This window comes from Drosophila grimshawi, unplaced genomic scaffold (genome assembly GCF_018153295.1).
Source record: "Drosophila grimshawi isolate 15287-2541.00 unplaced genomic scaffold, ASM1815329v1 contig_44, whole genome shotgun sequence".
Lineage (NCBI taxonomy): Eukaryota > Metazoa > Arthropoda > Insecta > Diptera > Drosophilidae > Drosophila > Drosophila grimshawi.
In genome coordinates, this window is record NW_025063240.1 from 16,826,018 (window position 1) to 16,847,221 (window position 21,204).

At 40.5% G+C, this 21,204-nt stretch overlaps 2 protein-coding genes across 2 annotated transcripts; one reads left to right on the plus strand and one right to left on the minus strand.

Annotated features, from left to right (window-relative positions):
- Window positions 1-1,543: 1,543 nt before the first annotated feature.
- LOC6558827 (putative sodium-dependent multivitamin transporter) lies at window positions 1,544-6,099 on the plus strand. Its single transcript, XM_001983899.3, has 7 exons — window positions 1,544-1,863; window positions 3,242-4,007; window positions 4,068-4,229; window positions 4,293-4,408; window positions 4,471-4,830; window positions 4,892-5,353; window positions 5,584-6,099. Exons 2-7 carry the CDS (start codon window positions 3,327-3,329, stop codon window positions 5,864-5,866), a joined length of 2,064 nt encoding a protein of 687 aa, XP_001983935.1. The 5' UTR covers window positions 1,544-1,863; window positions 3,242-3,326; the 3' UTR covers window positions 5,867-6,099.
- A 481-nt stretch (window positions 6,100-6,580) lies between these two features.
- On the minus strand, window positions 6,581-19,561 carry LOC6558838 (probable serine/threonine-protein kinase yakA). Its single transcript, XM_001983898.3, has 5 exons — window positions 19,026-19,561; window positions 15,636-16,376; window positions 15,337-15,441; window positions 15,132-15,235; window positions 6,581-7,523 (listed from the first exon to the last, which is right to left on the minus strand). Exons 1-5 carry the CDS (start codon window positions 19,543-19,545, stop codon window positions 6,645-6,647), a joined length of 2,349 nt encoding a protein of 782 aa, XP_001983934.2. The 5' UTR covers window positions 19,546-19,561; the 3' UTR covers window positions 6,581-6,644.
- Window positions 19,562-21,204: the final 1,643 nt, after the last annotated feature.

Consider the following 21,204-nt stretch of genomic DNA (forward strand, 5'->3'; position numbering starts at 1 on the left):
ATAAGTAAGTTGTGTCTTCTTTTTTATTTATGGTTTTGCTAACAGCAGCAAACGTGCTGCCTGCCTCAATAAGTGGTCTTGACTTTGAGGGTGCCTCTACAACCGCGTGCTGCACTTGTCGAAATGCTGTTGTTGGCCTAAGAGAAGCATTGGCCAATTCGCCATTTGATTGGCTCATTATGGTCTTCATTTGACTTGGTTAATTAAAATCATAAAAGTTAAGTTACAAAGCATTTTCATATCTCTGCACATAGATTCCTATTCCATTAATCTTTGTTTGCAGCACCTCTCATAAATTGTTAATAATGTACAAAAGTCAAACCCTTAAGACAATTTCTACATTTCAATAGAAATTTATTGCTCCAAATGTTCTTGTTATTTTGTTTGTTTGATAACTTTACGGCGCTTGTGACAAATACTTTCAATTCCCATTTCTAATACATTTCAATTAAAATTAAACACTCACATTTTGCAAGAAGAGCGCAAACATCATACAAATAATTGTAAGCAAATAATTTTCTATCAAGAATAACGAAAGCCATTCGCTTGCTCGCTGTTGGATGGACGATGTAAATCGGTACCAGATTGAACTCGTTATCGTTATCCAAGCATTGGACATTACCAAACATGCATAGCCGGAGACGCAATTGAACTGACCACATACAGATAAACTCGTATAGACGCTCAAATATTAATTGGCTCACTTTTTTCTTGTGTTTTTCCTATGCGACTTATTTGAGTTACTTAAGAATTGGAGAGTCACAAAGGGCGTCAATTGCTCAATAATTAAACTATTATATTTTGTTTAGCACGCACATTGCTTAATGCTTGTAGAAATGTATTGAATGGGGACGCCACCGATTAGCCTTTTGGATGCGTGTCCAATTAAAGTTGTTTCGGGAAGAGGTCGTCGCCAGAATTTGCGTAGAATCCCATCTCACAGGTTGAGTGCCTATCAATATTTATTGAAAGGGGCGACAAATCATAAACACAAGCTGAAAGATGTATATAATTTTATTAGTATCTCGAAATTTTCCACACTTAAATAACAAAAAAAACTTAATTACAAACCTATTGATTTATTTACCAACATTGGGAAATAAATTCTCGAGTGCAATAAAAATAATCTAAATTAACGTTTGTAGAATGAAAGTTGATTGAGAAATGTTTTTTATTAGCTATTAAAGTTTAATAATAAATACAAATTAATACAATTTATGACAACTACAAAATGCATTTTGTCAATTTCTTGAATACATCAATTAAAGCCCTGTTCAGGTCTCGTCTTGGTGCGCCACGCTCTGCTCTCATTGAAAGCGATCAGCGACTCGCCGTTATTTCTTAGCCAGACTCGCGCTCTTCGCGATCATTTTGCTTACGCTCTTTCATTGCCCAAGAAACTGAGAGCCGGAGCGAGATTTCTGGCCATATAAAAACGCCTAACGGTCCCAAAATACAGTCATTCATTTGAAAATTGTCAAAACGTTCGAACAACGAGAAAATATCAATAAAAAACGCGAATAACAAACGGACATCAGTTTAAATTTATAAAAATAACAAAAATATTACTTATTCATTGGCGAAAATTAATTTGTGACTTAAAAGTCCTTGTGATTAAAGTGTTGGGTTTTTGTGTTTATATATTAAATACAAATTATACATTTAATTTATTGTGCGTTGTTAGCTAACTAAACCAAACTGAACTTAATGAAATATAAAAATAATCGTGGCACAATTTTGCAAATACAATTTAGGACATTTTTGCCATAGCTTTGTGTTAAGCTTTAACGAATGCGAGATATAAAGGATACTCCAAGCGAACTCAAAGGATTTTTGCGAAAGGATTAAAAAACATTATTAAAGGTGAGTGGAAACCACATAACCCAAATTTATAAATAGTGGGAGATATAGTGTAATAAGTGCAACAAGAAGACCATGTCTAGCTAATTTATAAAAAAAAAAATGGATTATAAAACTCAAAATATGTCAGAAAAATATTAAATGATCTGTTTTTAAAAGCAACAAAAGCTCATAACTAATTACTTGAATAAAGAAGAAAGATATTGTAAACAGCACTTCATGAGATTTTAAAGCGTTAGGAACTTAATATTTATGTAAATAAGTATTTAATTTTTTACAATATTGCATAAGTAATACGACCCATAAAAAAGTCAATTAGCAATTTAAGTAGATTTTAATTTTTTGGCCCTATAACTCAATGCCCAATAAGCCCATAGTAGACACAAAAAAACAAAAAACTAATTGTTGTTTGTGTTCGTAATTTTTTTAAAATATTATTCAACACACACATCAGCCAATTTCAAGCATATCATAATGCAATTGTGTATTGCTTGTGTTCTTATTATTATCAAGTAATTCCAGTTTAATTATTAATGAACACACGGCCAGTCAGGCAGAGAGACAAATAAGCAAAAAATTCTGCCCAGAGATACGCGTATTTCAATTGACTCCATTAGATTCAAAAGCGGAGATCTTCAGAGAAAGTGAAAGAGATGGAGAGATTAAGAGTGAGAGAGAAATTCATTCTTTGAGTAACTCGCTTTTTACATTGGTAATTATGCGCCCTTTGGGCCTGCCGCTTTGGCTAGCCTCGTGGTTAGCCTCTGATTCTCCGCGTCCAGGGCCGATTTCTGGCTAAAACTGGCGCAAGCCGGCGCAGTTCAGCATTTCCAACGGAAACCAGTTAAATTCGCTTAAATCTCATTGATGTGCTCACATTTCCCACTTGCGCCAAAGAGAGGCCAGAAACCGCAGAGCTCTTCCTATTAAGTTTGCAGATTGCATATTCATCAGATACTTTATATATAAGTGCAATTTGTTTCAGCAATTAATTTGCCATGTCACAAGACTAGAGACTTTTGAGACTTGCACAAAACAAAAAAACTATAGAAATTAATGTTATTTGTCCTTGAATAATTTGACTCTTTTGTGAGCCGAAAGTGTCAATATAAAAAAATTAACAATTTTGATACAATAAACAATTAATGGCCACATCTTTTAATCAAATTGTTTATGTAAGGAAATACATATAGATATATTTGTACTTGAACATGAAAGCTGTGACCACACGAGTTGAATGTATCTTACAGATACAATTGCAGAACTTAATTGATTAACGACTACAGCCCACAGTCTTTGTAATTGCTGCCCATTGTAAACCTTGAACTTGATTAACTATCCGTCTATGCCAAAGTTTACAATTATTTTCTTTTCATTACAGTTTTTCTCGAGGTGCAACGCTTTTCCAATTTACTGGCCAACTCTTTTGCAACTCTCCAGCCATAATTTCAACAACTCTGCTCAATATGTTTGCCACCATTTTGAAATTGTTGACACTCTGCGCCTTGGCACATTCTATTATTGCCCACACCTTGAAGCAACAACAGCAGCAGCAGCAACAACAGCAGCAACAGTATTTGTCCATTTCACCTGAACAAAAGTATCTGATTGTGCGTGGCGAGACTCCTTCCGATTCGACCACATCCGAGGAGCATTTGCAGTTCAATGATGCAGCCACATTGCTGCTGTCGGCATTTAAGGCGCAACAGCTTGAGTCTGGCCTGGGACTCGAGGAGTGCAGCGAGCCCAGACATAAGGCGACCTTCTCTGGCATTGACTATTTCATATTGCTGGCCATGCTGGTTGTGTCTCTGGGCATCGGCGTCTTCTACGGCTTCTTCGAGAAGGGTGGCAGTTCGTCAGATGACTTTCTGCTCGGCTCGGGCATGAGTCTGCTGCCTGTGACACTGAGTCTCACCACCAGCTTTGTTACGGCTATTGAGCTGCTCGGCAATCCATCGGAGATGTATTTCCAGGGCACACAGTTTGTGCTGATTGTGATACCCATGGTCCTGGTCATACCGGTCGCCATGAAGATCTTCTATCCCATATACTTCAAAATGGAGCTGACCAGCTGCTATGAGTATCTGGGCATACGCTTCGGCAAGGAGATACGCATCCTTGGCGCCATGCTTTATGTCATACAGGTTAACTGATTGAACTCTCGCCTGGAACTATTTGTTTCAATTCATTATTATTTTGTATAGATGTGCTTTTATACTTCTGTTGCTGTCCTGGCGCCAGCCATTGCTCTGTCCAAGGCTACGGGCCTGGATACCAAAATTGCCGTCTTCCTTATTTATATCGTCTGCGTCTTTTACTCCTCGATGGGTGGCATTAAAGCTTGTGTTATTGCCGATTCGTTTCAGGTAAGAACTTTGTCGCTTGCAATTTTAATCCACATTAAAATATCCTTTATGTAATTTTTTTAGGCTGTTGTCCTGGCTGTCTCCCTGGTGCTCATTGTTGGTCTGGGGTGCTTCTATAGCGGCAATCCTGTGCAGGTCTTTCGGATCGCAGCTGAACGCGATCGCCTCGAGTTCTTCAAGTGAGTTCATTTCGAATTCTCTGTCCATGCTATACTATAATTTTGCACAATATGTTTGACAGCTTTGATGCCAATCCAACCACTCGGCATACGGTTTGGTCTGTGGTTGTTGGCGGCTTCTTTTACTGGACATCGCTTTTCTGCACCAATCAGGCTTCGGTGCAGAAGTGCATGTCCCTCAAATCCTTGAGGCTGGCCAAGATTGCGCTGGGCTTTGCCATCATCGGATTGATATTTGTGTTTCTGCTCAACTTTTATACGGGCCTTATGGTGTTCAATCATTATGCGGATTGTGATCCTTTGAGTGTGGGCCGCATCACAGCCTCGGATCAGCTGTTGCCCTACTATGTGATTAATACCTATGAGCATATTTATACTATTGCCGGCATCTTTGTTGCAGGCATTTTTGCGGCTAGCTTGGGGTAGGTCTTCATATGATATGATATATTATTACAGTTGCTAACTTTATTACAATACTTGCAGCACGGTTGCCTCTGCCTTGAATTCGCTGTCCGCTGTTACCTGCGAGGATTTGCTTATCAATGGCATGAACATTAAGATTTCGCCGGAGAAGGGTGCCACCTATGCTAAATGGATGTCCTTAGGTTTTGGTGTGGCCTCTTTCGGCCTGGTCTTCATTGTGGAGCATCTGGGCGGTGTGCTGCAGGTAACTTTAACGCTCAATGGCCTCATTGGAGGCGTTACCTTGGGTCTATTTGTGCTGGGTATTGCCTGCAAGCAGGCAAATACCAAGGGTGCCTTCTATGGTGGATTGTTATCGCTGAGTCTCGTCATATTTGTGGGAGTGGTCGGGCAAATTGGCAATGTGGAAACTCCGCCGTTGCCCACATCAGTGGAGCGCTGTGATTGCCATCTGAATGTGACGGGCATTATCGATGAGTTGCTCACCGAAAGTTTGAGGCCCGTGGAACACGAAGGATTTACGTAAGTGCAAAGTAAAGTGCTAGCTAGAAAATTAGAACTTCCAGAAGTTAGAATTATAAAAAAAAAATGTATTTATGACAACATCATAAAGTGGTACTTTCTTCTACAAATTAGAATTATTTACTTTATGGATTCACTATTTGCAACTGAATGTTCTAATATTCGAGCCACTACTGTACTACTGCACTCACTTGTAGATAAATTACTTAAAATATTATTTATTTCAACAGATCTTTGGCAATTTTCCGGCTGAGTTACATGTGGTTCAGCATGATTGGCTGTTTGTTAACCGTTTTTCTTGGCTGGCTAATATCGATCATCATTGATGCACTGCAGCGGCGCAGAATGCTCAAGATTACGGCCAAGGGCATTGATAATCCGGCCATTTCTGCCGATGTGCTGAAATACGACAGTCCCGTGCAGTTTATCACAGTGATGCCTGTTGAGACGACCAGTGATGAGGGACACGTAAATCTGGCCATACGCATAGACGATGAATACAATACAAAATAGATTTCGCATACGAAATCTGGTGCAAATATATTCCTGGTGTAACTGCAACCACCATTGTACAAAGTTGTCCTAGTTTGTAGTTGAATTCGAGTCGCAATCTTAACTGTCTAAGCTTAGTCGAATGAGTGATTTTTAGTTTGTAAGCCCGAAAGCGGGTCCACATCTAACTGGCTACCCGTAGACAGTATTCTACTAATTAATTAATTATATAATTAATATCTGACCTATGTGAATGTTTATCTGTTTTAGTTTTAGTTTTCACATTATAAACGCTGTTCTTTGCGTTAACAATAAAACTATTTAATGTGTACAATGATTATGGACGGCACTGTGTTGCCAGATCACAGCTTCAGCGGTGTCACGAACCATTTGCTGTTGACGGTGTGGATAACAAACTGAACGAAACGTTGAACAACTTTCAAGTCTGTTTCGTTGAGTTTTATAAGAAATGCATTTTTATTTTATGTGAAATACTTACATTTTAGATGCTCTTCCTTAAATATCAGCATTGTTGTCCTAATTTTTGATGCGTTTACTTGAATTTAAAAGTTCGTATTTCTCAGAGCGCATATTTATAAAAATTAAATGTTTTTTTTATGTGAATTGTTCAAAGACCTTTATTTTGTGTTGGAATTTAAATTCGAAAAAATATGCACACATTAAGTAGAATAATTAATGAATTTGGCTTTATAAGTACGTATAATGATAGTTACGCAAAAATGTACAATTTAAAAATGCTAAACATATATTTACAATATCCTTGCGCATGTCCTGGCAATCACGTTACGCTTATCTCCTCATCGCTGTCCGAATTGGAATCATCGTAGTCATCATAGTACAGCTTCATAAACTCCGCCCCCTGAAACTGGACGGCAGATGTGGCCGTGCCAACTGGCGGCGATTGTTGTTGATGTTGTTGTTGCTGCTGCTGTTGTTGCTGTTGCTGCTGTTGCTGCTGGTGATGATGATGTAGTTGGGCGGCAGCCGCTGCAGCAGCCAACTCCACCTCACGCATGGCTGTAAAATGTGGCGAATGATGCAGTTGCTGCAGTTGCTCGAAGCGACGCTGCTTCGCCTCCTGGATGCTCGTCTCCAGCTTGAACTTGAGATCGACGGCCACCAGCTGCTTCTGCATCTCGGCATTAATCTTTGCCTGAAATTCGGCTGCGCTGGCTACGCCCGGCGGCGACGAGGCTGCCGAGGAGACCGTTGTCGTTGGCGTCGGCGTCGCTGATTGATCGCTCATCTTCAAGCTGGTCAGCAGCGGTGGCGGCGAACTAATTTGCATACCATAACTAATCGCATTCGAGGGCGTTGATGCCCCCTCCATTGGTGAACTGCTGCTTCTGGCAGATTGCGGTGATTTGGGTGCGACAGCTGTCGTTGTTGTTGTTGTTCCTCCTAAGCCTGCGCCCGCGCCCGCTCCAGGCTCATCCTTGGCAGCTGATGTTGGCGGCGGTGGTGAGACGCTACAGCTGGGCGAGAGCAATGATGGCGATAGCGGCGTTAGTGGACGATCGCATTTGGCATCGGATAAATCCGGATTCGGATTGTTCTTGTTGGGCAGCGTCTGGTCGCGTGAGCCACCATTGGCCAACAGTTCGCGCTCCTTGGAGTTACGCCATTTCATGCGGCGATTTTGAAACCAAATTTTTACCTGCAAGTGCAAATGAAATGGGTAAATTGAAATGTGTCCAACAATTGGATTGATGCCTGTCCGTTGCAGCAGCAACTACCACACTTCCCCTCCCCACTTCCCATCAAATGGCCACAACCGACCTAAAAAGTTTTCATGACCACAGGCGCAGATAAATTCATGGTCAAAAACGAACATTTTGGGAAACATTTTTGCTGTAAAAGTTTCTGTGGCAAAAGGCAACCAATTTTAGAACGAGGGGAGGAAGAGAGAGAGAGGGTCTCAAAGAGCTCGGGGGGTTATGGCGTGTGTGTGGGCGTGTTTCGGGGCAAAAGTTTGAACTGCAATGCCAGCAGCAGACGCTGGCCTATCCATAATAAATGCAAATGAGAGACATTTGCTAAAATGGCTACAAATTGATTAGAGGCCGCACAGTGTCGCCAAATGCACTCAAATTGTGTTGAACTTAAGAATATGCTATTTTTGAAATAGTACATCATATAACTATTAATAGCTATTTTAGTATATACTTAAGATCTCAGCCAGGCACAGTTTCCTCGCACTTTTGCCACACTGTACGGTCTAAAAGTTAGTCCAGCAAAAGTGTTGTAAGCTCTCCGCTCACATATGCGTGTGTGTGTGTGTGTGTGCGTGTGTGTGTGTGTGCGTGTGTGTGTGCGTGTGTGTATTTGTGTTTATGTATGACTGCATTTGACAGGGACAGTAAGAGACAAGTAGGACGCAAACACTCAAAAGCAAATTGCAGCCACCCTGGCGTGGGCTGGCAACCCTGTGCCGCTTGCTAACTTTTGCGACTGTTTTTGAGTTATTATTCAATGGGTGTTTACCTCCGTTGTGTTACAGTTGCTGTGTCTCGAACACACAGCAGGGCACTCGCACTCGCTCTTGCGACCCCCAAACAACCATTTGCCACAATTTATAGGGCTGCCATGCCCCAAAATCTAAAACTCTGCCCACCACAAACACGTAATTAGTTCACAATTTTCCTCATTTTTTTTAAAGCAAATTGATGCGTAAAATTGACTTGTAGTCAACGGAATGGAATAAGCCCACACTCGATAACCGATATAATCTGCAGGCATATAAATAAATAAACAACAGCAACACAAGCAGTGCTGTAAAGTGCTGACATGTTAAACAAGCGATTAACCGCAGAGATTTGTGCAGAGCAGAAAAGTCGCCCCAGCCTGTGCATTGGCCACGTGTCGAAGTTTCTCTTCTTTGGTGGGGTTTGCTGTTTTACTTACTTCCGGTCATTGAATTTTCCAGCGTCTAACCCACCCCTCCTCCAACACAATAGCAACAGCGGCAATTGAAATAATAAGCTCAGGCGGCGATAAGATTAATGATTATGGTCCCAACCCGAATCCAGCACAGAACCTTCGTTCTGGTCGTCGTCATCGTCGTCGTCGTCTGTTTTTGATGGAAATTAATTATAAAGCGTGCAGTTTAGTATGCGTCTACGGGTGGGCGCCACTGTCGACTAAAAAGTCGACAAGAAAATGGACCTTAAACTGGACCCACAAACACCATCCCCTCTCCATCGTTTGACAGACCCACCCACCCTCGTCTATGCTATCCGTGCAAGTTTAATGAGCTTGAAATTATGATGTTTGCTTTGGCTTTTAATAGGTTTAATTTGGCTTTGGCATTTAACAGGACAAGGCCTGCATAGAATTAGTTCAAATACAACAAATAGAAAAACCAGTTATTAAATCGCAAATTACAACTGAAATTTGTGATATGTAAATCATATAAATTTTGAGCTGCATTTAATGGAGCTCTTTCATAATTGTACTATTGTCCAATTAGTGACAATCCATACAAATATATATTTACACATATAAATGGGGCTTTTTAGCATGTTTACAAATATTGCGCTTGTTTCTCCTAGCATATTATTAATGTATTACATTAACTTGTTTTTATTGTCATTGTACGAAATTTAATTTATGCACAACTGAAATGTAGTTTTGCTTGTGCTTATTATGGTGTGAATTAGAACTTGTGTAATACGATTTTATCGATTGGCGAGGCTACAAGGTGCAAAAAGATTCTACCTGTCCAACTTTGCATTTTGTTTAAATCTACAAGTCAAAGCATGACCAATGCGGCCTGGATTTTGAAAATCGGTTCAGTTTACTAAGTTATGGTTCTTTTCTATTTTGAAAATCGTGCCAGAATCTCGCATTAATATAAATATCAAACAATTTTCAAAGTTTTACCTAAGTTATGGCAGTTTGTTTTACTTGAAATTGGCGTATGAATTTATTGTTATTCAAAATCGGTGCAGCTCTATTGTTAAAATAGTGTATCAGACAGTCGGTAATACATGTTTCTGATGCTTATATGATTTTTCGCAACTTCTGTAATCAAATCAAGCGCTTAAATGATTCGCATTATTTCGCCCTCGTTCACAAAGGAGTCGACACATTATCCTGAACCAGTTTCAGCCCCCATTGGTAAGTAAGTAACAGATTTTTCTGACACGCCGCCTGCATAACGTGCATAGCATTTGTTTGAAGTTTTTATAAACCCGGGCTGGCGACGAGACCTAAATGGAGTTGAAGTGGGAGGTTGAATGGATGCTGGGATGGAGGATTGCTGGGATTGGTGGGAAATGGTTTGTTCAGTCAGTTTGGCCAACAAATTGCTTTGGCTTTGGCTCCCTTTTGCCGAAAATTGACTTTGGCAATGAGCACAAGCTGTTGTGTTCTGTGGGTGTGTGAGTGTGGGTGAGATTCCAACTACAGAGTTGGGTGTCTGAAGAAGTATTCTGTGTCTGGCAACATATGTTAACTAATGAGGCAGTTGCCTTCGCTCTTTGGCAATGTGGGGGTGAGTTTGTCAAGCGATTGCTTGCCTCGACATGTCATTCGATATGCTGCTTAATAGCGTATTAAATAGTCTGCTACTATTTGCAAAAGTCATTTCGACTCATTTCGTCGACGTTTTGGGTTACCATCAATTTGTTACTCCAGCCATTTTCCTGGCTGTGGTTATTGTTTTAGGACACGCCACCGACTTGGAAGCTGCAACCCCTCCCCTCCCCATCCCTGCCTCTCTCTTCGCCTTTCTCTCTCAATCTGGCTGTAGCATTTATTTAGCAATTTGTCATAAATTTATTTTGTAACCAAAGCTGCAAATGATGGTTTTTAATGTTTCTCAATCGTTTTTGCAAGTCTAGAAATGAAATTCGAGTTATGAACACATTTTGTGATGTTCAAGTGCTTTTTGATTGTCGTTTAATGGAATTAGGCATGTGAACTTAAATGTGAACGAATATTCTTAAGATATCACTATAGTTGAGCTCAATTCACAGCATATATCTTGGGCAACTCGCTTAAAATTGAAAGTATGTGTTTAACAGCTTAAATCACTTGCAGAGCTTTTTACAACGGAAAGCAACGCCCAAAACCATTAAGCTGCTAACAAGAGTCATAAAAAACAAGTTAAACAGACAAAAAGACCAACGCGGAAGTCTGTTATATATATATATATATATATATATATATATATATATCGTAAATATATCGTAAACAATAACCCTCTTATATTTACAGATTATTTATCATACAATTTGATTTAAAGCGTTTTGTCGTTGAAGTAAATAAAAAACAGCAGAATCGAAATGACAAACAAATGAAAATAAAAATCACAAAAATAAAAAAGACCCAAATGTCTGCAGTAAACCACCCCACGTACATGCACCCACCCCCAATCCCTCACACACACACACACACCCACACACACACACACACACATACAAAGCGAGGCAGACAAATGAAATAAAGATAAAAATATTTATAACGTGCAAAATGCCAAAAGTGCCCAAAAGAGTCGAGTGTACCAAATGCTGAAGCACACAGAATTTTCACAGTTGATTGCAAGGATTTTCCCGCTGTCTCTCTGTTAGTATATATTTCTTTTTTTCTGTTTCCCATTTGCCGGGGCGCTTTCCCCCATTTTTCGACAAATCAAAAACAGACGAATTTGTTTTGGACATGACACTTAAAAAGTTGCTGCCGGCTCTGCACAACACTGACACGTGTGTGTGTGTATGTCATTGTGAGTGTGTGTGCGAGTGTGGGTGTGTGAGTGTGTGTGTGTGTCTGTGTCTGCGGGAGGGTTGTTTAAGCGGTAACTCGTTTATCGCGATTCCTTGAGCTTTGCTTTGCGCATTGATTTAAAAATGCAAATCAGTTTATAGAATTTGGACTCAAGATGTTTTCATTTCCGCTTTCTGTATTTGGCAGGCGGTGGTTCAACATCGCTTTTGTTGTTGTTGTTGTCGTTTTCTGGCGGTTTGGCGTTTGAAGTGTCATTAATGGCAATTAAATTTATAGCTGGCAGATTATGAGGCTGGTAACTGTCACTTGCAGTCTACAGCTGACTGTGGGAACTGAACGAATTTCGAATCTAAAAATCCATAATACGGCTGATCTATACTCCATAAGAGCACATAATCAACACAATGCACGTGACTTGCATGCGGTATTAACAAAAAATAACAACAACAATCAAGAAACAATAAAAACGCACATAAATCGCGCGACAATAAACGCTGTCGCGTTTTTAAGTGACCCTTTGGCGGTGCAGATTTTTCGAGTGCGTTTGTAAAAATCGCAATAAACGTTGCAATGAACAACACTCGAAATGATGAATCACCTGAGCGGTTTGCCATCAATGCAACCGTTTGTCAACCGCAAGGCACGCGACGCCGCTGCACCCATTGCACTGCCTCTATATTTATGGCGGCGAATGTGAGTTTGAGTGTGTGTTGCAAAAGTGGGCAGCGTGCAGCAAATGAACAACAGCAAATGTCCAACAAAAAGTGCAGTTCGACAAAGGAGACGAGGAGCAGCTCTTAAATCATATTGCATACAACTAGGCGCCAGGACACGCGCTGCAATGCAATCCTTGCACACACAAACATACACAAACACACACACACTCCAACTCCACCTTTGTGGATGGGTGTGCATGTGTGAGTGTCACTTGGGTGTGAATATCCGCACTCGTTGGCACAACCACAAATTCCCCCAGACCAGCCACTCCCTGGCCACATAGCCGTTAATGGAGCCGGTGTCGCCATCGCCGCCGGCTGGACAACACTTTTGTCCTTTGTTCAGGCGTGTGGGTGGAAGGACCAAAGCCAGAGCTGGACCTTGGGACCAACTGCTGCGATTTGACTGTGAGTTTTTCTGACATTTTTGCACATTTTTTGTTAAAAAGTGTTCCATGGCTTTGTTTTTGACGCCATCCCGTCGACATTTTCATTTTCCCATTTGACAAAGTGCAATTGATGAATGCTTTGATTCTCTCTCTCTCTGCCTCTGTCTCTCTCTCTCTCTCTTTCTCTATTTTTTTCTCTCTCTTTTATTTCACACACATACTAGGTTTAAAGTTAAATCTGCTGCTGTGATGTGGCTTTGTACACATTTTTTGTACTTCAAAGATTTATGGCTTGGGAGTGGGCAATAATCATAAAATAATAGTAAGACCCAGAGCTATACATAGAAAATGGAAAATGCATAGCACTGAATGCTGGAAAACTTCAAGCCTGGTATAGATTAAACTTATGTAACAAATTTTCCATGAATCTTACTCCGATTATCTTTAATAGAAAAGTTTCCTTAATAATAGCTTGCTGAGTTAATTATAGGGTAAATTAAGATTTTAAGCATGTGAATGGTGTGAATTAATCATAGATCTGATTTTCTTTAAATACATATATCCACACTGCTCTATGTGCTTTAGATAATATCTGTTACCTCATCAAATACCATGTAACTTTACATATTACGTCCACAATTTTGTAATTACACACTTGTTAATTGAAAACAAATGATTAACTAACCGGCTAGATAAGTATATATCTTTATAATCACACACATAAATGTATAGAATTACCGGCAATACCTTTCAATGGGAATTGGGACCAGTTCAATAATGCACAACTTGGCACATGTGTGTTCTTTCGTCATCTGACTGGGCATTATATGATCATTAAGGAGAATATGATCGATCGGCAGAGTGTAAAAAAAGGGGCGTGACGCCTCTTCCACTGCGTTGATAATGCTGATGTTGATGCTGATGATGAATTCATGCATCTCTTCGCTCGCTGACAAATGCAACTGGACACGCTTATTGCGTAATTATGAAATTTTTATGAATTATATGCAGTTCGGCAGCAGAAAGCAAGGGAATACAAAGCGACAAAAAAAGAGCTGCACTAATTTGGCATGGGATGATTGTCAGCATCATCATTTGCCGACGGCTGTTACATACCTCTGTCCCCCCGCTCGTTTTGCCGCTCACCGTCGGCTGCTGACAAGGCGTAGTTGGCCCATTGATTGAGTTGTGATCGATTACATTTTGACAAGGCCAAATTGGTCATGCCAATTTTTGCAGCAGCCGCAGTCATGTGAAAATTTCACTCGGAAAATGTGTCCCAATACTTTCATTCTATCTCTTTAATTTTCTTTTGAGAAAATGAAATTTACAAAAAAAGTAACGCTTTTTTTGAAGTACGTCTAAAGTATTTGTGTAACATGAATCATTTCTTAAATTTTTGGCAGCACAAGGGAATACGGAGAAGCTCTTTTCATTTCTTGAGACACTTTCAACGTTTTTACCAAAATGAAAGAGAATAAAATGGAATTAATTTAATTATGCCGTCACAGCACAATCAATAAAAGCCAACTTACCCCACCACACGAACCATTCCACCTGCCACCTCGTTTGCATGGGAAGCCGAAATGAATTTCTTATGGCTCGTTATAATTTCATTATATGTATTTCGATGGCAACAACAAGCGACCTCTATATATATATGTATGTACATACGGCCAAGACAAGCGACTGCGCATTTAAGGGAAGCACGCCCAGACCCCATACCCCCATCCACTGCCACCCCGCCCCCTTGTGCGACCTGTTATACTTGTGCTGGCTTCCATTTTGCTCTGCGCAGCCATTGCTGAGAGCTTTTTGGGTTTTTGTGCATTTTAAGGGCGGAGTTTTATTTTGCGCTGCTTTATGGTTTTTATTTTATATGGCGTCGCTTTTGTTGTTGTGTTCTACTTATTATTATTATTTTTATTATTATTGTTGTTGTTGTTGTTTGCTGTTGCTTATCAAAGCTGATTTGAAAAGTTTTTAAAAATGTTTATGCGCGGTAAAAAATATATTTTATAATAGCATAATTTTAAGTTTATTATGAGCTCGTCTCAGAGGAGTTTATTGATTTTGTTCTTGTTTATGGCTGTCGGATTGGTTACACCCAATTGGCCCAGATTGGCCGAAAGTTTTGGTTCAAAAGATGACTTGAGGTGAATTTTAAATTAGCCACCTAATTGAAAGCTTCCGAGATGGGTAATTGAAAGTATAATACAAGAGTTGACATAAAAAAATACTTTAATTTAAGTTAAGTGCGGTATGAAATTAGATGCCAAGCCTTGATCAAATTCGTTAAGTTAAGGTTAACTCGTTAAAATAAAGCTTTGAGGACGATATATGTATAGTGGATTTTTGGATCCGAATTTTTACAAAAGGTTGATGGATTTTTGAATAACTTAACCCCAAGCTATACACTTCAACTCAACTCACCTGAGAATCTTTTAGGCCCAATCTTTCAGCCAGCTTCTTGCGATCTGGCTTGCTGATATATTTCTGTTGCTGGAAACGCTTCTCCAGCCCCTTGCGCTGTGAGTCTGCAATGAGAGAGAGAGAGAGAGAGGGAGCAACAGTTTTAAATGCAGTTAAGCCAGAAGGACAAGTACCCAAACCACAGTGCACCACACTCTATACGAACCTGAGAAGACGGCACGCCGCATCATGCCTCTGCGTGGCTTGCCACGTGTCGAATGCGCCCAGGGGAAGCCCTGACCAGGGGGAAGGGGAAACACTTGGGCACCAACTGCAATTAAACATATTGGGGAAAAGTGCATTAGTCAAGCGGGAGAGGAGAGAGTGGAGAGGAGAGCGTAGTCATTTGGGGATTGGTCGGCAAACACTTGTTAATGAGCGCCATGGGGTGCCCAAGAGGCAGTTGGGCAGTAATTACGTGGCCATAGATTAGAATGTAAAGAGGTCAGAGGTCAGGGTACTCACCACTCATGTAGGGATTGCGACAGTGCGCCAGTAGCGAATGCAAATGCGGATGATTCAGTGTGTGTGGCAGAAAGGGTGTTGGCCGACTGGGCATGGGTTTGGCAATCACCGGATGTATGGGCGGTGGCGGGGGTGGTGGTGTCGGATGCGATGTTGCCCCTGTTGCTTGTCCACTCAACAGTTGTTGCTGTTGCTGTTGCTGCTGCTGTTGTTGTTGCTGCTGCAGCTTTTCTTGCGTTAATCTTCGATTGTTGTTGTCCTCGTTGGTATCGTTGCCGATTTCATGCGGTCGACCATCGAGCAGAGCATTGTTGTTGTTGTTATTCGAGTTGCTATTGCTGTTGCTGTGATTGTTGTCGCTATCACTAATTGTGCTGCCAGGTGACGACGAGGATGCGGCCGTCGTTGCTGTGGTTTGCGGTTGACAACTATTGCCATGGTGCTGCTGCTGTTGTTGCTGTTGATGTTGCTGCTGCTGATGCGTTAGAAATGCGGGATGTGGAAAATGTGCATGGGCATGGTGATGCAGTGGGTGTGACAGTCCAAGTGCCGCCTGCCCCACCAATGCCGGATGGTGTTGCTGATGGTGTGAATGATGATGATGATGTGGTGGTGGCGGCTGTTGTTGCTGCTGTTGTTGCTGCTGCTGTGCATGATGATGGTGCTGATGATATTGATGTGTGTGATGTTGCATAAAGTTTTGTTGTAGATAAGGCCATATATGCTGCGGTTGCATAAACTCTGTAAAAGAAAGAAAAACAAGTGTGAAAAATCGGTTGTAAAGTTTAGAAGCAATAGTTTTTCGAGTAGGAAAACTTTTGGGAAAGTGAAAACATGTTTTAAATTAAGAAATTTTAAGTTCTTGCAAGAAAATGATTACTTCGTGATCTTTATTAATGATAGTTGACTATCTTTTACAACACAATCTATATTTCCATATAATTTCTATCTACTTCAATATAAATATTCTTATCAGTTTCAAAATCCATACTTAAACATATTAATCAATTAAACATCAATAAATTAACATTAAAAATCAACTTGTTTAACAAAGTGCGCCTTGCCAGCCCCAGACTCATATAAAATACCACATTTGAAATCTCATAAGTCTCATTTAAAGATCAGATAAAATCTTATCCAAGACTTATGACCACGCTAAAGTGTCTGGTTCGTAAGCCTATCAAAGTGAACTTCAAAACAAACCCCATAAGCGTGAATGAGCACGCACACACTCACATATTATCAGACTCGAATATCTTGTCAAGAAGCCAACCCTTCATGCGTGGGTGTGTGTCTCTGTATGTGTGTGTGCTTGTGTGTGTGTCTTGACTCCATAGCAGATGCTGCTTTGAAGTGTCAAACTGGCATAATTAAACAGCTCGCAGCTTCCAATTCTAGCAAGCTTCCTTTCTCCTTACACAGATGCCAACACATTTAAAAGTTTCAACACACACACACACACACACCTTGAGAGCAGACACCGTCAACGCCTTCATTTTGTGATTTCAGTTCATGTGGAAAGCAAACAAAACTTTTGCGCCTTTAATTGTAGAGTAAGGAACGAGGGTGGTTGGGAGCCTGAGGAACGATTTTGGCGCTTTGTGGCTGCATTTCAAAATCTAATTAAACACCGAAAAACAGCAGACGCCATTCGCACACACACACACACTAAAGCACACAAAAGCACACACACTGACAGGCGCTGCAGGATATGATTTTAATTCGATTAGAGTGACTGAAACAATTAACGTATTAACGCCTCTTTAGTTCGCTATATATATATGTGTGTGTGTGTGTATTGTGTGTGGGTTTAATTTGCTGAAATCTTGTGGCGAAAGTTTTTGTGTGTGCGAGTGTGTGTGAGCCACATGTGTGCCTAATGACCGCACAAATTAAGTTATAATTGTTCGCATTGTTTGTTTGGGCTTTCGATGGTTTTACGCCAGTTTTTGCATCTGTGCCATGGCAAATGCCTAAAATTGTAGTTGGCAAAAAGTTGGTCGAATCGGTTTGGTGACACAAAAAGTTAATTTGTGGCTATACTAAAAGTAATTCAACTGACAAATCATTTATACTCAATTAGCTGCCAGGTCAGTTATTTATGTAATAAGATGGCAACAAAATATCGAAAGTTATGCAATCGAGCATACAAAGATTGCAGCACTCAAAAACATATCAATTCTAAGTGTAATTACGATCAAGAAAAAGTCATCTAAGTGCGCTTTAAATATTTCTAATTGTTGTCTTTTCTTTCAGATAAGTCGTCTACAATGTTGTTTTTCTTAATAATCTTTGTATTTTGCATTTTTAAAAGAATTTCAGCACCATTTTGCAAACGTTAAGAGCTAACATTTTATCATTTTATTGTATTTATAGAAAACACAATTCTTTTGTGATTTTCTGTTATTTAATTCATGCGGAGATATTTATAAATATCTCCCTTTTTCTAGAATTAGTAATTGTTACATCTTCAACTGTTTTTTTATTTATCCACAGCTCTATTCCGTTTTTAAGAACCATTATCATCTTTAGAAGTATGCCTAACTTTAACATTATTTTACATTTTTATACATTTACGGTACATCCATTTATGATCTTTCTACCCACAACTCGCATTCGTTTTTAATCCTTGGAACGCTTCTGTCATTTTATCCCCAAAAGAAGAAAAATTGCCACATAAAATCGCATAAAAAATACTGATAAAACACAATAAAAAAGAGTCAGCCCACACATTAATAATAAACGGCACATTACAAATCCCACAAGCTGGAAAACAAAGCCAAAAAACCGAAGAATTTGCCAATTCACATGCCAAAAAACATTGAATGAAATGCGGCGCAGTTATAATGACTGATAGACAATTAGACACGCCTACTTTTTTATTTGTTCGAGGCAACTCAAAAAAAAAGAAACAAAAAACAACGCAATGTGAACCCTCGTTCTGGTAAGCAGCACGCGCAGCCGCAAAAGGACGAGGACGAGCAAGGATGTAGAAAAGCAGAGTGCGGAACTCGGAACTGGTTTATACGCATTTGGTTCTGGTGGCGGCTACCGACGGATTTGCTGAGGCTCAGATACAATAATTTAAACATGATTAGGTGTGGTTGTGTTTTTACAGCCGTTGCAAGGACGTTGCCTCAAGGGCTTAAAGAGCACAATAAAATAGATAGATATTAAAAAAAAAGAGGAGAGCTGATCCCCGTGGCACAGCGAAAGCGTTGCGATCCTTTTTGAGCAACTGATTTTCATTTCTATCTATGGCAAAATTGTTATTCTTTCGTCTTTTCATATTGCAATTGTATTTATATTTTTGTTGATGTTGTTGTTGTTTGGCATTAGCCACGGCAAATTAATTGCCAAGCCGCGTTGATTACCACTTTTTGCCCTTACCGTTTCGAACGCGGACTCCTTCGCGTGTGTCACCGAGGATGGCGGATACGCTGAACTTAAGTATGGGCTTGCTGTTGTTATCCTTGAGTATGGTGGTGCCGCCGGTGGTGCTGTTATTGCTGATGCTGCTCTCTTTGGGCTCAACTTTGGGCAATTTGATTGCCTCACGCTCCAGCTCATCGTCCAGCTCCTCCTCATCCAAATGCGGTGTCTCCACACTATCGATGTCCGCAACAATTTCATCCTCATCCTCATCGTCCTCGTCATCGTCCAATTCCATCTCCTCAATGCTGTCAACACTTTCCGCACGATTCTCACGGCACTTATCACATTTATAGCCACGTTTGGCACAGTTGCAATTGCACAAAAGCTCCGAGGAGGAGGAGCGCTCCTCCGCCGCCGGTTCGCCCGGGCCACGACTCAACAGCATCTCGCTGAGGCTCGACTTTAGCTGACTCTCACTGTAGCTCTGGGCGCGCTGGGCATGCAGTAAGCTGTCCACGAGAAAGGCCGTCGACATCACGTGCCGTTCGCTGCTTTAGCTGCTTTGCTCTACTCTTGTCACAATGTGTCTATATGTGCTTGGCCAGTGCTGTGCGCGCCACGTAACCGTCGAGTGCTCGATTCGTACTGAATCAGCCAGCATCAGCTTTTTGTCTCTGGCTGCTGTAGCTGCTGCTACTGCTGCTGCTCCTGCCTGGCGCCGCAGCAGCGCCACAATTTAGGGGTTGCTCTACGGTGGTTGGTCTGTTTCTCCTGCCCAGTCGCTGCTCGCAACTCGGTGCAATGTCTATGTATGTGGCACGTGACGGCCTCCTTATGTGTATATATGTGTATATGTGTAATTTCGACTCTTAACTCTCTTTGTATGTGCTTTTGTGTCCTGTGGCGCCTTTGCTCTGCTCTGCTCGCTTGTCCTGTTATTGTTGTTCGCTTTTTATTTGATTTTATTTGTGTGAAAACAATAAAAATTTAATTTTCTTGTTTTGTTGCTTGCCTCCCTTGAACTGCTCTCGTGTTTGGATGTTTGTTATTCTTTTTTTTTTGTTTTATTGTTTTTGTTGCCTCCATTTTGTTATTGCCGTCCTGCTTGTGCATTCTTGGGTTGATCCTCTTTTCGGCGCACAGTGGTTTGAATCTGTGACTCAAGCTTCTGATTAAGTAGTGCTATATATTCATATAAATATCCTTTGTGCATCTTTTACACTGAAAACAAGTTCCTAAAATGTATCATTGATATAATTATGAATTATACAAACATTCTATTTTATGAACATTTCCATTTTCAAACGAATTCTACGAGATCATTTCAAAAATATTCTGAACTTTCAATAGAGCTTAAACTGAAACATTCGTCTAATTTTATAAAATCAATCAAAGAGATTTTTTTACACAATTTAATAATATCTGAAATGATTTCTTCATTTTCTGTACTTTTTTTATCAACACCAACTCAGTATTTCAGTACTTTGATTCACTAAATTGTTAATAGGAGTTGTTGCAAGTTTTCCATATGAAGTATGCTAAATCATTTAGCTAAACATCCTTAACCAGATGTGGTAGCATGTACACACGCAATTTGTTGCAGCAGGGACAGCGTTTTGGCAGAATAAGCCAAAGCCAGGAGTCAGTAGATTAACTTTTATTATGACCGCAAATTAGTTGTCCTCGGCGCGTTGATGACGACAATCGACAATGATGACTTATTTACTAGACTGGGAGCCAGCAGCAGCAGCAGCAGCAACAACAACAACAACATCAACAGCATTTCGCGAGTACATAGAACAGAGTTGGCCAAGGCACAGAGTTCTCGTCCTGCTCTGCTTCAATTTGGTTTATATAAGCTTAGAAACTGGCTGTGCTTGTCCTTTTGACTTTTATGTGTGCGCCACTCTATTTGCACAATACACGCGCAAGCCTAGAGCTCACACACACAAGCACATACACACACACACACAAACACACACACACACAGACATACACAGACATACACATGCATAAGCAGAGAGCCATAGAGAAAAGCAACCCTTGTTGTGGCTTTCGGTGAGCAGCAAACGAAAAGTGCAAGTGGTCGTCTTTGTGTCCCCCTGCCACGTTTTGTGGGCGTGGCCTCAATCGAATTGGAAACTCATCATCAGCAGCGAGGAGCACTCTCAGTGCCAACAATAAGAATAAGGAT